Here is a 13,509-nt window from a genome sequence, read left to right on the forward strand (position 1 = left end):
TAACGTAATATTTTTACTGTCTGTATTCTCTAATTAAAATAATGTAGAACATCTTTGTATTCATATAAATATCACACCTTTTATGAATTAATACAAATTGGGTGTTGTTTCATGAAAATATCAGTTTTCAGCAAATTTTCATTCGTACAAAGTGTTGTCTGCTGCCATTCTTAGTGAAATAAAATGTATACGTATATTCATTAATATTGCGATAAATTGACCATAACACGTCTTCATATAAACGTTGATTCAATGACAAGACTACGTTTTGATTAAAATTTAATAAAAACATATTTTAAAACGAATTGTTTGAGATCCGTTAGATCATTGGTGGCGGAGTAACGCCATAAGTCTGAGTATAATCACAATTCACAACAGAACTTTACTCCGCTATCTTCAGCCTAGCCTTCTCGTTTTGTTTTACCACATTTTACGCATTTCTGCAGAGGATTTATATAGCCGTACCGCAGTCTATTTATTAAATATTTATTTATATTGGAAAACAAATTATTACACACGATGACGACATAACACGATGTAAAAATGTAACCATAATATATCATATAAAAATTTACGTACGCGTACATAGCAATATTCTTTACGGAATTATCATCATTATAATATACTTTTAGGTACCTACCTATATGAGAATATGTAGGTAGCACTGGCATGCGGTGACTTTTTTTAGTGGGTATGTTGTTGAAAAAAATATACATATTAATACATACGATATTATAATGTACCTACTTAGGGTTTGTAACTAACAGCTATTAATTTGTCCAGCAATAAGCTGTTCTTTGAGCAATGTGTGGCTATCTTCATTTCGAAATCTTTCCATTTTGTATTATGTCCCACATTTATTCCTCTCCATACCAACTTTTGTGTTAATCGATCCTTGCGCGTTTTTTCAAAGTTTGTTTTTTTAAGATTCTACGGATGGTTTTTTACAGAGTTAATATCTGGGTTGTTTTTTTTTAATCATGGATAATTGTCGAATTTATATTAATAAACGCAGATAAATGTCGAGGGCAACAGAAACGTGGGTAAAAGGATAGTTTCTTGACTACGGATCCTCCGTAAGCGGCTAAATTATTAAGGCGTTGGGGATCAAGGAACCATAAAGGCTTAATTACATTAGCAGACGCGCAGAACCAACGATCCACGCCGACCGACGGTACTAACGTCTTTACACTATAAGCAATTACACGCAACGATTCGATCGCGTTCGTCCTTGCTTTTGATTGGCTTAAAATAAACATAGTGTTGCTATCATTAAAAATATAGGTTGACCGAAAACTACACTGATCAGTTTTCCCGCGCAATTTTACGTCAAAACTCAGCTGTCAAACCAAGCGGGCACATGTTCGGATATTTTCGTACGTTCTCGGCTATCTTCACTTAAATGGATCGTGACAGACAGCAATAGAATTTGTTCCAATTTGCTCACGGTCGCTCACGATCCAGGAAAACTATAGATAATAGATTTTGGCAATCATGGCCGAAGATCGGGCCAGACGCAATCGGCCAATGTAATTTGAGCATAATAATCTGTCACTGCTCTGAAGCCGCATAAAGTTCTAAACTTCAACCGATCTCTAAAATTCTTCAGTCAGCACATTCTTCTTCTACAGGATCTCGCTTAACAAGGACCTTCAGTTTATTTATATGTGGCACGCATCTCCGTATTATGCGTTAGAGTAAGATAGAATTTCTACGGCTGAATAAAATATTTTTTTCAAAACGTCGCCGGTAAAATGGATTAGACTAATTACATTCATTTAAAAACTGCGAGCACGTGTTGCTGAAATTTATTGTTTTTGTGTTAAATATAAAGTTAATAGTAATTATTTTTAGTTATTTTCGTAGAACATATTATTGTGTTTAAATTTGGTTAATTTGGTCATAGTTAAGTTGGTAGTAACAAAATCGTGGTTCTACTGTGCATTATATGCAAGAAACACGGCTTCATTTTGCCGAAAAATAGGCGCTCTCTATAGGAGGCTACTTGGAGCGTAGGTATTAGGTATATGCAAAAATCAATTTCCCTTATTTAATATTGTCAAATTGTATGTTGCACTTCATTGCAACCTTTGTAATTCAGTTTGTGGTGATCTTAAAATTTTTATGAATTACAAGGAGCCCGCGAGGATTCAGTTGATGCCCTCTGCATTTTCCACAGTGTCCAGTCGTCTGGTGTCTACCGTCTGAGTCTCGGCTCCACTCTTATCTCTTAGCCAGACAGAGCGACTGCTCTCAAGCGGCCAACACGCTCAATACATACTAACCATCTTGACTACCAGCTCTTTTCTTTTCCATCTTAACCTATACCACCATCTATAGTTCGTTCACTATAAATATGGAAAATATTCATAAAAGAGGCATTACAAATCAAATATGCCAGTGGCGTAGAGTAGAGAGTGGAGGTAGGTTGTTATGATCTGTCATAAATAGTTAACATGAAATTTTGGCAGTATGTATTTGTTTTCAAATCCATAATGGTATAGGTACTTAATAAAATAGTCAAAAAATATTAGTCTATCTATAAAAAGAGTATTTTTTAGTTTGGTTTGGGCAAGGTTTAATTAAATTTTAAAAACCAACAAGCTCCATCTGCAAATATTCGTATTGTTAGTTCAATAAAAACAAATAAATATGACAGACAAAGACGTGTAGTGTACATTATGTATGTTGGATCTTAACACCCTACCTCCACCACTCGCCACTGGTATATATGCATATACCTAAAGAGTGATGGGTTTATAGATACTGTTTATGTTTACTTAAAAATAAAATAAAAACTATAAATATTTATTTAAATTAAGATTAAGTATTTATTTAAAAAAAAAATGTATATTTTTATAAACAATTATTATCAATGATGATACATATCTAACAATATTAGTGATTTTTTGTGTAGCTAAATGGTGGGTTTGTTTGGTTGTAGCCCTTTTGATATTAGTTATAAGGGTTTTGTTATGCTTTGGATAATAATTTATACTCATTTTGTGATTTAGTAGTCAAATGACTGGTTTGAACTATTTCGAGGACTCCTTTTAAATCTTCTGTAAAATCGATTCCATCACCTGCCTCAAATATAATCGCCACTGGATACAGACAACAGTATGCGATAATTACCTACGATACAAAAACTGCATTGATCTGTCATCTGTATCAAATTGTCATGGTTGAAGAAAATCATTTTGAAAAACTTCAGAAACAAACATATGAGTAAAAATCTATACCTTGTGCGAATCAAACTCACCCTCATCATTTTCCGGGTGTGTCTTTAAGCTATATTAAGATATTTATATTCCTAATAACTATGTTTATTATATTAACGATTGAAAGTAGAGCGCTACGCTTTATCGTAGACGTACAGGTTTTGGCGTAGAAGCGTAGATACCAAAAAAATACACATTTATATAGACTCATCTGCTAAAGACCATTTATTATTCTGTAAAAAATGTTCATTGATTCATTTATTAGTAAAATAACAAGTAAATATCGAAGTTTGTTTTGCATAGGTATTTTACAAGTTTACGACAGTCAAAGTTACTCACAAGTTACTAAATTATACCTAACATAGAATTTTACCTACAACTGTCTCTTCCCAAATCGTATAGCTCTTTTTCTACGCTCCTCCCTTTGCATATTAGTAACAATAATTTCAACATTGCATAAATAAACTCAAACGTGAATTTTGATACCTTGTCATACTTGATAAAGATCACCGTATTGTAAAAGAATTTTCTTATAATAGGTACCTTTATATAATATTATAAATACTTAAATAAATTTAAAAAAATATAATAATTACCTCTATACAATACTCTATACCTCTATATAATTATATTATATAATAATTATACTAATTTGTTGTTACTAAGTAGGTACGTACACATTCACCTATCTTTAAAATTCATAATAATTAACACAGTCAAAACGCAATCGATGACTCTATAGTGTATAGCAGTGATTTCCAAACTGGGAGGCGCGGAGTGTTGCAAAGGGAGGCGCGAAAAGTTTAACACAATTAATATAGCCACAGATTTGCAGTTTGCTAATGCATAGTTTAGCATAGAATAGAAAGATAGAACCAAGTTAATGCAAACCTGTCTGAAAATATGGAGTCTAATTTTAAAATAGGTACCTCACTTCTATACTGTTGTGGAGCGCGCAAACTATCTCGCGAAAAAATAAAATAAAAGGGTCAAATCATAATGTTGAAATTTGTTTAGGAACGATAATTCTGTTGTTAAACTTGTCTATTTGATTGAAATTAAAAAAAAAATGAGTGAATAAATCAATGCAATGACCGCTAATGTATTCTCTTATATAAAAAGACAAACTGAAGGCATTCATAAAAAAATTAGAGCTTTGGAAATCAAAATTACCAGTTCCCACTTTTAAATGATTTCTGTGCCAGATATATTGAAGCAAACACAAATCTATTTACTCAGTACTACTCAGTACAGTTGATATACTTAAATGATAACTCCCGTGTATAATTTAGAAAACACTACTTTAGAGCACCACACTGCCCTTAACCACAGCGATGGTCGGCCCGCCAAAGATCTGGGTACGGGCTTCAGGATAGAATCCATTTGTCAATGAACGATGATGAATTTGGATTGACTACTATTGAAATTGACTGCGCTAATAAACAAGCTCATTCATCGCATGAAAAACAAATTAATTTAAAAATCAATATAATATTAGTAAAACCTTGTTTTTTTTCATTTTTGTATTAGTACATTTTTATATAAAATTTATATATAAAAATGTGTCTGTATTATTTAATGAAATAAAAGGGGGGGGGCGCCAAGATTAGATTTTTTTAAAAGGGAGGCGTAGTAAAATAAAGTTTGGAAACCACAGGTGTATGGCGGTCATCTCTTTCCTATAAGAAACATCACGGCGAACTGTGCTACGGTAAAATATAATACGTACAATTTACATGTTACCGTCAAAATCAACCGTTCAATAACTAATAAAATAATGCATTTATTTTTCAACAATAAATAACATTGAAAACAACTAATTATACTTATATTTAATAAGAATTAATACTGTACAAAATAAATATTACTAAGATAAAGATTTTCTTGATGTTATTAAAAGTGTCTACAAGCAGCTGCACATTGAGCTAATTTAAATATTCATCTTGTAGACATTTACGTATCTATTATACATATATATGTTATCAGAAAATATCAGACGTTCTTATTCCAGTCATAATCGCATTACAAGAGACTTATGTCCGATCCTTTACATGGATTATTTATTAATTCACGAGACGCGTCTGCTGTAAGTCCTCCTCAGAAATATTTTCTCACAGTAGCTTTGATGAGACGTTGCATCCACAGGGTGGTCGAAATATCTCGTCGCATTATTTATTATTTTTATTATTTTTAACAGGCTTAATATCAGGGAACTCAGAAATAATAGGAACTGAATAACCTAACGGGTAAGGAGACGCAGGCAACCGATCTTGAGTAAGGAAGAATACGGGATAAATTTAAACACGTGTCAAGAATACGTCATACGTCGAATACTGACAACTGCTCTCGGCTTATGCATTGACGCTCAATTAATATTGGTGTATTACACACACTATTGCACGATACATTGCATAATACGTGGTTCATGTGGCCGTACATGACACACTAAAATAATTATTTACATTTAAAGTATAACTGGATACGATTATCCTGGGCTTCCACAGATTAAAAATTGAAATAATATACTTTTCACGAAGAATTCGTCCAACTCTTGCACTGGACCAAATAATACAGATCCATCGTTTCGACCAGCCATATTTATCCAAAATCGGCTGACGTGAATATAAATTAGTTATTTAGTATAATATTTACTTACTTTTCCTATGACGAAACAGTCTTGTAAGGAAAACGATTTATTTTACCACGTTTTTAGTACCTCGTATTCTTGTTTGTCCGGTATTGTTAACTAACTTCCCGACTAGCTAAACATTTGAAACTTTTATAATATACCAGAACACGACAACAATGCATTCTTTTAATACTTTTGGCCATCTTTAAGCATAATTGAATTCATTTACAGATTTTTTCTTGTGTAGTACAATTTTTTTCTTGTTTGTCCAAGATTTTTAACTAACTTCCCGACTAGTTAGACATTTGAAACTTTTAGAATATACCAGAACACGACGACAATGCATTCTTTTAATACCTTTGGCCATCTTTAAGCAGAATTGAATTCATTTTCAGTTAATTCTGTTCTGTATGTTTCGGAAAAAATTCGTTAAAAATAATATTTACTACTCACTATTGTAAGTGGTTCTAGAAACTAAATTATTAATATATACGTGCGTTACTATGGAAATCAATATGAAATGTCAAAATGACATTTCAGTATTCTATATAATATCTATTCAGTATTTCTGTCAAGTACAAAAAAAGTATTTATTAAACATAGGATTGTCAAGTTTATATGATTCAACAGAAAATTTAAAAACCTGGTAGGTATATAAAAAGTTCTTTTTATCTTGTAATTATTTAAACAATACCTACAATGTTTTTTTTTATTCAGCAAATAATACTTACATGCTTATAAGGTAAGATTTTAAAATGTAGCATTCTTAATTGAATATTTTTTGTTCGACCATGTCCGATCCTAATAAGGTCATATGGGACTCCACAGAGTGGAGGTTTGTACTAACAGATTTTGTTTTTACGAAAAATGGATGTCAACGAAGAACTCGTCATTTGATAAAATGTTATACGAACTCATGTTTCACGTACTGCGGCGCAAGCATTAATGTCCCACGATGAACTGCATACGTACAACTTACATGTAACCGCTCATATCTTATTATGATGGAAAAAGTATAATTTCAGGCTTTTTGGCATTCGAAGAGAATTCGAAAGCAGCTATACCTACCTGAAGGATTCTTTAGATAGGTACATAAATATGCAGGTATTATTTATAATTATGTAGGTAGGTACCTACCGAAATGTGTAGTATTTTTTAATACTATAAAGTAGTATTCAAATTTTGATTGTTGGAAAACTAATGAATACTAATTTCTATTAATGAATGCATTTTCTTTATTTTGTTTTGCATCCTTCTCAAACAGCTGTTGGAAATATAGATTATCGACATGTCAAGAAAGGACAGGTGAAATAAGTCAGCATTCCCATCCTTTTTATTATTTTTAATAATTATTTATTCAATTTTATATTAGAGTTTTGATGATGGTTATAAATAACTTGGGTAGCTATAAAATATATAGGTACTTAATATTCTTCAAATTATTCAGCCACATATGTAGGTACCTAGGTACATGGTCCCCACATCTTGAAGCGGGCCCCCAGGCTAGGATCTTTAGCTCGCCCCCCTACCCATCGCTAGGGTTAAAGGCAGTGCTACTTTTTACAGAATCGTTCTCTAAATTTTGTATCTGGGGTGAAATTAAGGGTTTCGGTGTGTTTTTAGTGATTTTTTGTATTGTTGAATAAATCTATTTCATTCACACATTCAGTGCGTAGATCCTTAGATCATACAGTCCGTCATTGCGCCATTGCATCGAGTCTTCCATATTGTTCCGTTATTTACTGGTCCAAATCTTTCTTTGGGTTTTTAGAACTTAATCAATAGCTCCATGGCCCCCACAAGGGAGGCTGATAGGGCTTTTGCCTGTGGGTCCAGTCACTGGATGCGCCTGGCGCGGCTGGTCTACCTGATAAGTGAAATAAACACACATCACAAATTTGCTCTAAAGTGAAAAAGTCGCCTGCGGTGCTATTTTACTTAGAGAGTATTAATATTTTAAAATATCTAATTTTGTAATGCAATTTTTGATTTGATTCGATATTCGACAACATCATAAATCAAGTGGATTTATTCAACAACACAAAATAAATCGCTTAATTTGACCTAAAACAATATTTAGGAAACGTCTCTGTAGAGCGTCCCGCTGCCTTTAACCAAAACAATGGATGGCGGGGGGGGGGACGCCAAAGATCCTGACCAGGGGGTCCTCTTCAAGATGTGTGGGACACGAAGAACATCACTAGCCGCCACCGAAAGGAGGATATACCTCCGTAGTATAATATTATGTAGATGATTATTTTCTAGGACGGTAGCTCCATACATCATATTCTTGGACGTTAGAATCGGTAGAAGGGAATCTTATAGAATGCATATATTATGGACATAAGGTTTTATTGATTAATATTCCATCCTATACCTACCTAATTTAAAAAAAGTGGGCATATTGATGACTTGACGTTACCGAATAGGAAACCAAATACTTTAAATCGGAACAGGCGAAAAATGTTGGAAGAAGCCAGGATCCACCCTTGGTTGACACGTTATCAGTGCAGAGGGGTGGAGGTAGGCTGTTTAAATTCCGCATAAACAGTGCACACGAAATTTTGTCGCTCAGACTTATTTGTTTCCATTAAACTAAAAATACAAATTGCAGATGGTGCTTGTGTTCTTTAAAATTCATTAACGTCTGCCTAGCTAGACCAAACCATAATCGATAAAAAATATTCTTATATCTATAAAATATCTAAAATTATGTTTAATTTAATGGAATAATTTTAGATATTTTATGGATGAATGAATATTTTTTGACTATTATCTACTATGGCTTGAATTAGGCAGGGTTTAAAAAAAACAATATCTACACTTTGTAGTATTGTTCAATGAAAACAAACACGTTTGATTGACAAAGTTTAGTCAGTCAAAGCTCACTTGAGAGCATCTGCTCCTGAGACATTCCCAGGCGTAAAAAACTACTGATGCCTCACAACCAAACGTAGGGCCTCGTGATACCCCCGGATTGGTTTGGAGGGGTCTATGTTTGAGTTGACAAAGTGTTGTGTACTCTATGTATGTCGGATTTCAACAGGCTACCTCCATCCTTCGCAAATGCATGTTACCGATGATGATACCGAATAAAAGTAGAAAGTTGGTTAAAATAATAAATGTTAAAATAGTTTTAATGCTAAACAATCAAACATTATACTCACACAATTCTTATCTCCTACGTATGGAACTCTAAAAATTATCTGAAATCTTTTTAATAAGTAAATCAGTTTAAAATTATGCAGAGTTGTAATTAATTAATTACTAAGCATATTTAGCTATGTTAGGTAATTAAATTGTCGGTATGTAAATAGGTATAATTAGATTTTGAGAATATTTCGGCAGGGTAAACATGTTTTGTTTTCATAGAATTAGAAGAAACTACTACATCCGGTGTGTGTCAGATTCAATTCTATATGCAATATTTTCCCATTGATTATTATAATGATAACAATTAAAGATAGTGTTTAGGTAGGTATGCTAGTTGGTTAACTACAAAGTAGATAGGTATGGAAGTACCTAGCAGTGGCAAAGGGTGGAGGTAGGCTTCTAAGATCCGACATAAATAGTGCAGTCTAAATAAGACTAAAAATAAAAATAATTACAAGATAAAAAGACCTTTTTATTTACCACATTTTTAAATTTTCTGTTGAATCATATAAACTTGACAAGTTTATGTATTAATAATTTAGGACAATTAAGCCAATAATTGTCAACAAATCATTTTTTTGCTATTTCGCAACAAACAAACAAATTTAATATATAATACTGAAATTTTGGTTTCCATGGTAACGCACTTATATATTAATAATTTAGTTGCTAGGACCCCAGACCCCTAGCAACCAATAATAGTGGATTGGATTACGGATTTCTTCCGAAATAACTTTTCATACAAAACAGAATTAACTGAAAATTAATTCAATTCTACTTAAAGATGGCTAAAAGCTAAAAGTATTAAAAAAATGCATTGGCATCGTGTTCTGATATATTCTAAAGGTTTCAAATATCTAGCTAGTCGGGAAGTTGGTTGAAAATCGATTGCAAGATTTGTACTGGATAAACAACCACCGGACAAACAAGAATACGAGCTAAGAAAAACGTGGTAAAATAGTGTTTAGGTAGGTATGCTAGTTGGTTAACTACAAAGTAGATAGGTATGGAGGTACCTAGCAGTGGCAAAGGGTGGAGGTAGGCTTCTAAGATCCGACATAAATAGTGCAGTCTAAACTTTGCCAGTCAAACATAGGTATTTGTTTTCACTGCACTACTATAATGTGTTGATAGTGTTTGCTAGTTTTTAAACTCTGCCTAATCCGAACCATTGTAGATAATAGTCAAAAAATATTCGTTTATCTATAATAAATCTAAAATTATGCCTTTAATTAAACCAAACTTACATAATTTGAGATATTTTATAGATAGAAGAATGTTTTTAATCGACTATGGTTTAATTTAGGCAGGGCTTAATGAATATTAAAAAAAATTACCAACACCATCTGTAATAGGTACCTATGTATGTATTCTTAATCCAACGAAAACAAATTAATATGACTGAAAAAGTGTGCATTATTTTTGTCGGATCGCACATGGCATAGCTTAACTATTATGGTTTGGTTTAAACAGGGTTTAATTTAATTTTAAAACTAGCCAGCACCATCTGCAAATTGTATTTTTAGTTCAATGAAAACAAATAAGTACCTATGACTGATAAAGTTTAGTGTGAACTATTTATGTCGAATCCAGCCTACCTCCACCCTTTGCCACTGGTACCTAGGTAATTAGTTAAACATCTTAACAAACTTAATTTAGTATTTACTTGGAAACAGGTTAGGTATCCGAATCTTCAACTTTAGTTATAGTCCACCGTTCCAAAGTCCGAAACATCTGTCAACGAAATTAGTCAATTAAAATAGAATTAACCAAAATAACTTTATTTGAAAATCAGCAAATAAAAATGTTGGAGAAACCTTTCAAATACGAATATGTAGCATAAACGGGTACCTATGTAAAATGTTATTAACTGTGTAATTAGGCTAATGATTAAAATATCTAGGTACTTAGGTAGGTACATGTAATTTTGCAGTGTTGATTGATCCATTTGTAGCAAACTTCAGCTATAAGAATTAATTACCAGGGACGTACTGAGATACCTTTCATTCGTGTTATGCCTACCTACTTAATGTTACCATATTTACGTAAATATTCTATCGTTACCGTTAATATTGAGTAGGTTTCAATTATATTTTATTATAGAAATGAAATTCAACCCTTTGTTGAAAATTTGAATATGGAACACAACACCACAGACAAGAAAACAATAATATTACATCACCTTCAATAATATTTTCCTGTCAAAATTTCCCGCGCATTTTGCGTCCCTCTCCCCCATTTATATCGATTAAAATTTTACAATACGTGCAACAAGGACGGCTGTATTACAAGATATGCGTTCGGTCACAAAACCGAGCGGGCGAGTCCAACATTCGATCCGCCCATACTAAATGCAATATGGGTGTGGACTTATATGGGAAACGTTACATAATATATGAAAATATTAATTATACATAATGCTTTGTGTTATTATTATTAGAATTTTATGAGAATTATAAATTTTAAAATTAAAATTAGATAAGTAGGTAGGTACCTACGAGGTATTTGAGTTGGTATCCGTGCTTTTTTTTTAATTTTTAATTAGGTAGGAATCTACGAACAGTTGAGTTTTTACACTAATTAAACAATTAATTAAGTGGTCACCTACCTACATGCTATGGTACCTACCTACATAGAATTAAATATAAATAGTTAGTAATTTTCACTTGGGTACCTACAACATAGATACAAACTTAGGTAGATACCTACATACTTATTTTGAGTGTCTTAAATTGACTGCAAACTGGGTAGGTACAACTAACATTAATGCATAATTATATTAAACAACATATATGTATTAATATACCTACTTATCTATACCCAGCAGTGGCGTGCGGTCCATAGATTATGTAGATGGGGACTGGGGAGCATCCCCAGAAACAATCCATACAGCATACAGTAGGTAGATACCTATTTGTTGTTGATTTGTTTAGTTTTCTAAAATATCTATAGGTAAGTATTATTAATATTTGTAGTAAGTACCTATACCGCAGTGCTACATTCTAAGGCTATACCTCAGTTGAGGCATGGTCTAAAAAGATTGTGGCTAGGCGATGCGTGGATTGTGCAAATGACGCGTGTCGAACGAAATATAATTTGTCATATAAATCCAACATTTAATGTTCTGTTTATTGTTCTATTAGTAACAATAATAATATATTCATTGACATGTTTTCTTTTTCAAGTAAATGGGTAACGTTTTTTAGTCATCTTTACACGATTTAAGAATTAATACCCCCGTCGCCATCACGAAACGATTGCCATTAATTTTCAGTTAATTCTGTTTTGTATGGAAAGTTATTTCAGAAAAATCCGTAAAAAGTAAAATACTATTATTGGTTGCTATGTATTGTGTTATTGGTGGTCCTATCAACTAAATTATTAATATATACGTGCGTTACTATGGAAATCAAAATGAAATGTCAAAATGACATTTCAGTATTCTATTATTTTGTTTGTTTGTTTGTTTTTTATTTACTTCATATCAAGTACGAGTTTGAGCATATTGAGCATAATAATTCAACAGAAAATTTAAAAACGTTCTATATAAAATGTTTTTTTATCTTGTAATTATTAAAATTCAATTAAACCCTGCCTCAAACAAACCATACCTTACCATGGTGGCCGCGAGCAAGTGGCTGACATCCATTTCTCGTAAAAAACAAAATATTAGTATCCATTCTTTCATTTGCCACCCCTAAGCAACCGACACCCATGGAACGTCACTGTATATAGGATTGAACTAGCTACTTTATAAATATCGGCTTAACAATAACTTTTTTGATTCCAGAAAAACTGCGGCTGTCGCTGTGCGTCGGCTGCGGGGGCCAGATCCACGACCAGTACATCCTGAGAGTGGCTCCTGACCTAGAGTGGCATGCCGCATGCCTCAAGTGCCAGGAGTGCAGACAGTTCCTCGATGAATCCTGTACCTGCTTCGTCAGGGACGGAAAGACCTATTGCAAAAGAGACTACACTAGGTAAGATTTATTAATTATTTTTATTCATTCAGAACACGCCCTAAGACCTGTTTTTTCTTCCTATGTACCAATTCAGCACCATCTTTAGATAAATAAAGCCTGAGCATATCTTTTTGCACATGCAACGAGTGGTCCACTGTTCAGCTGTCAAAATCAGATCCCAAATTGCTTGACATATTGATTCGCCCTTTCTCGTTTAAAATTGAATTATAAAAAAATCTCAAATTAAATATATTATTAACTAGAAGTGTTATTTATAAATACTATATATTTCTGTTATTCATCTGCTGTCAAAGTCAGGCTAGTCTTTCACACAAAAACCAGTGGTAATATCGATTTCCAAAAAATATGTGGCCATTGATCTATGCATTATATTATTGTAGAAGGTGTGTTAATGCTAGTGTATTATTTATCATGTAACTCATATTTATACAAATCAAACCATTCCCCGTGTGAACACGACAGACGCGTCAGTACAGTGACGTCCCGTGGGGGAAAGCAGATTGATCGTCGCTTGGGGGCGGCA

The 13,509-nt window shown here is 32.9% G+C and overlaps 1 protein-coding gene across 1 annotated transcript in view; it reads left to right on the forward strand.

Annotated features, from left to right (window-relative positions):
* tup (LIM1_Isl and LIM2_Isl domain-containing protein tup) overlaps positions 1-13,509 on the forward strand; it is a 109,139-nt gene that overhangs the window by 54,920 nt on the left and 40,710 nt on the right. The window contains exon 2 of the mRNA XM_085942909.1: positions 12,794-12,983. Within this exon, the coding sequence (XP_085799035.1) occupies positions 12,794-12,983 (190 nt within the window). The remainder of the gene's footprint in view (positions 1-12,793; positions 12,984-13,509) is intronic.

Source organism: Rhyacophila brunnea, unplaced genomic scaffold, assembly GCF_057557595.1.
Source record: "Rhyacophila brunnea isolate RB1 unplaced genomic scaffold, BYU_Rbru_1.0 scaffold_15, whole genome shotgun sequence".
NCBI classification, from domain to species: domain Eukaryota; kingdom Metazoa; phylum Arthropoda; class Insecta; order Trichoptera; family Rhyacophilidae; genus Rhyacophila; species Rhyacophila brunnea.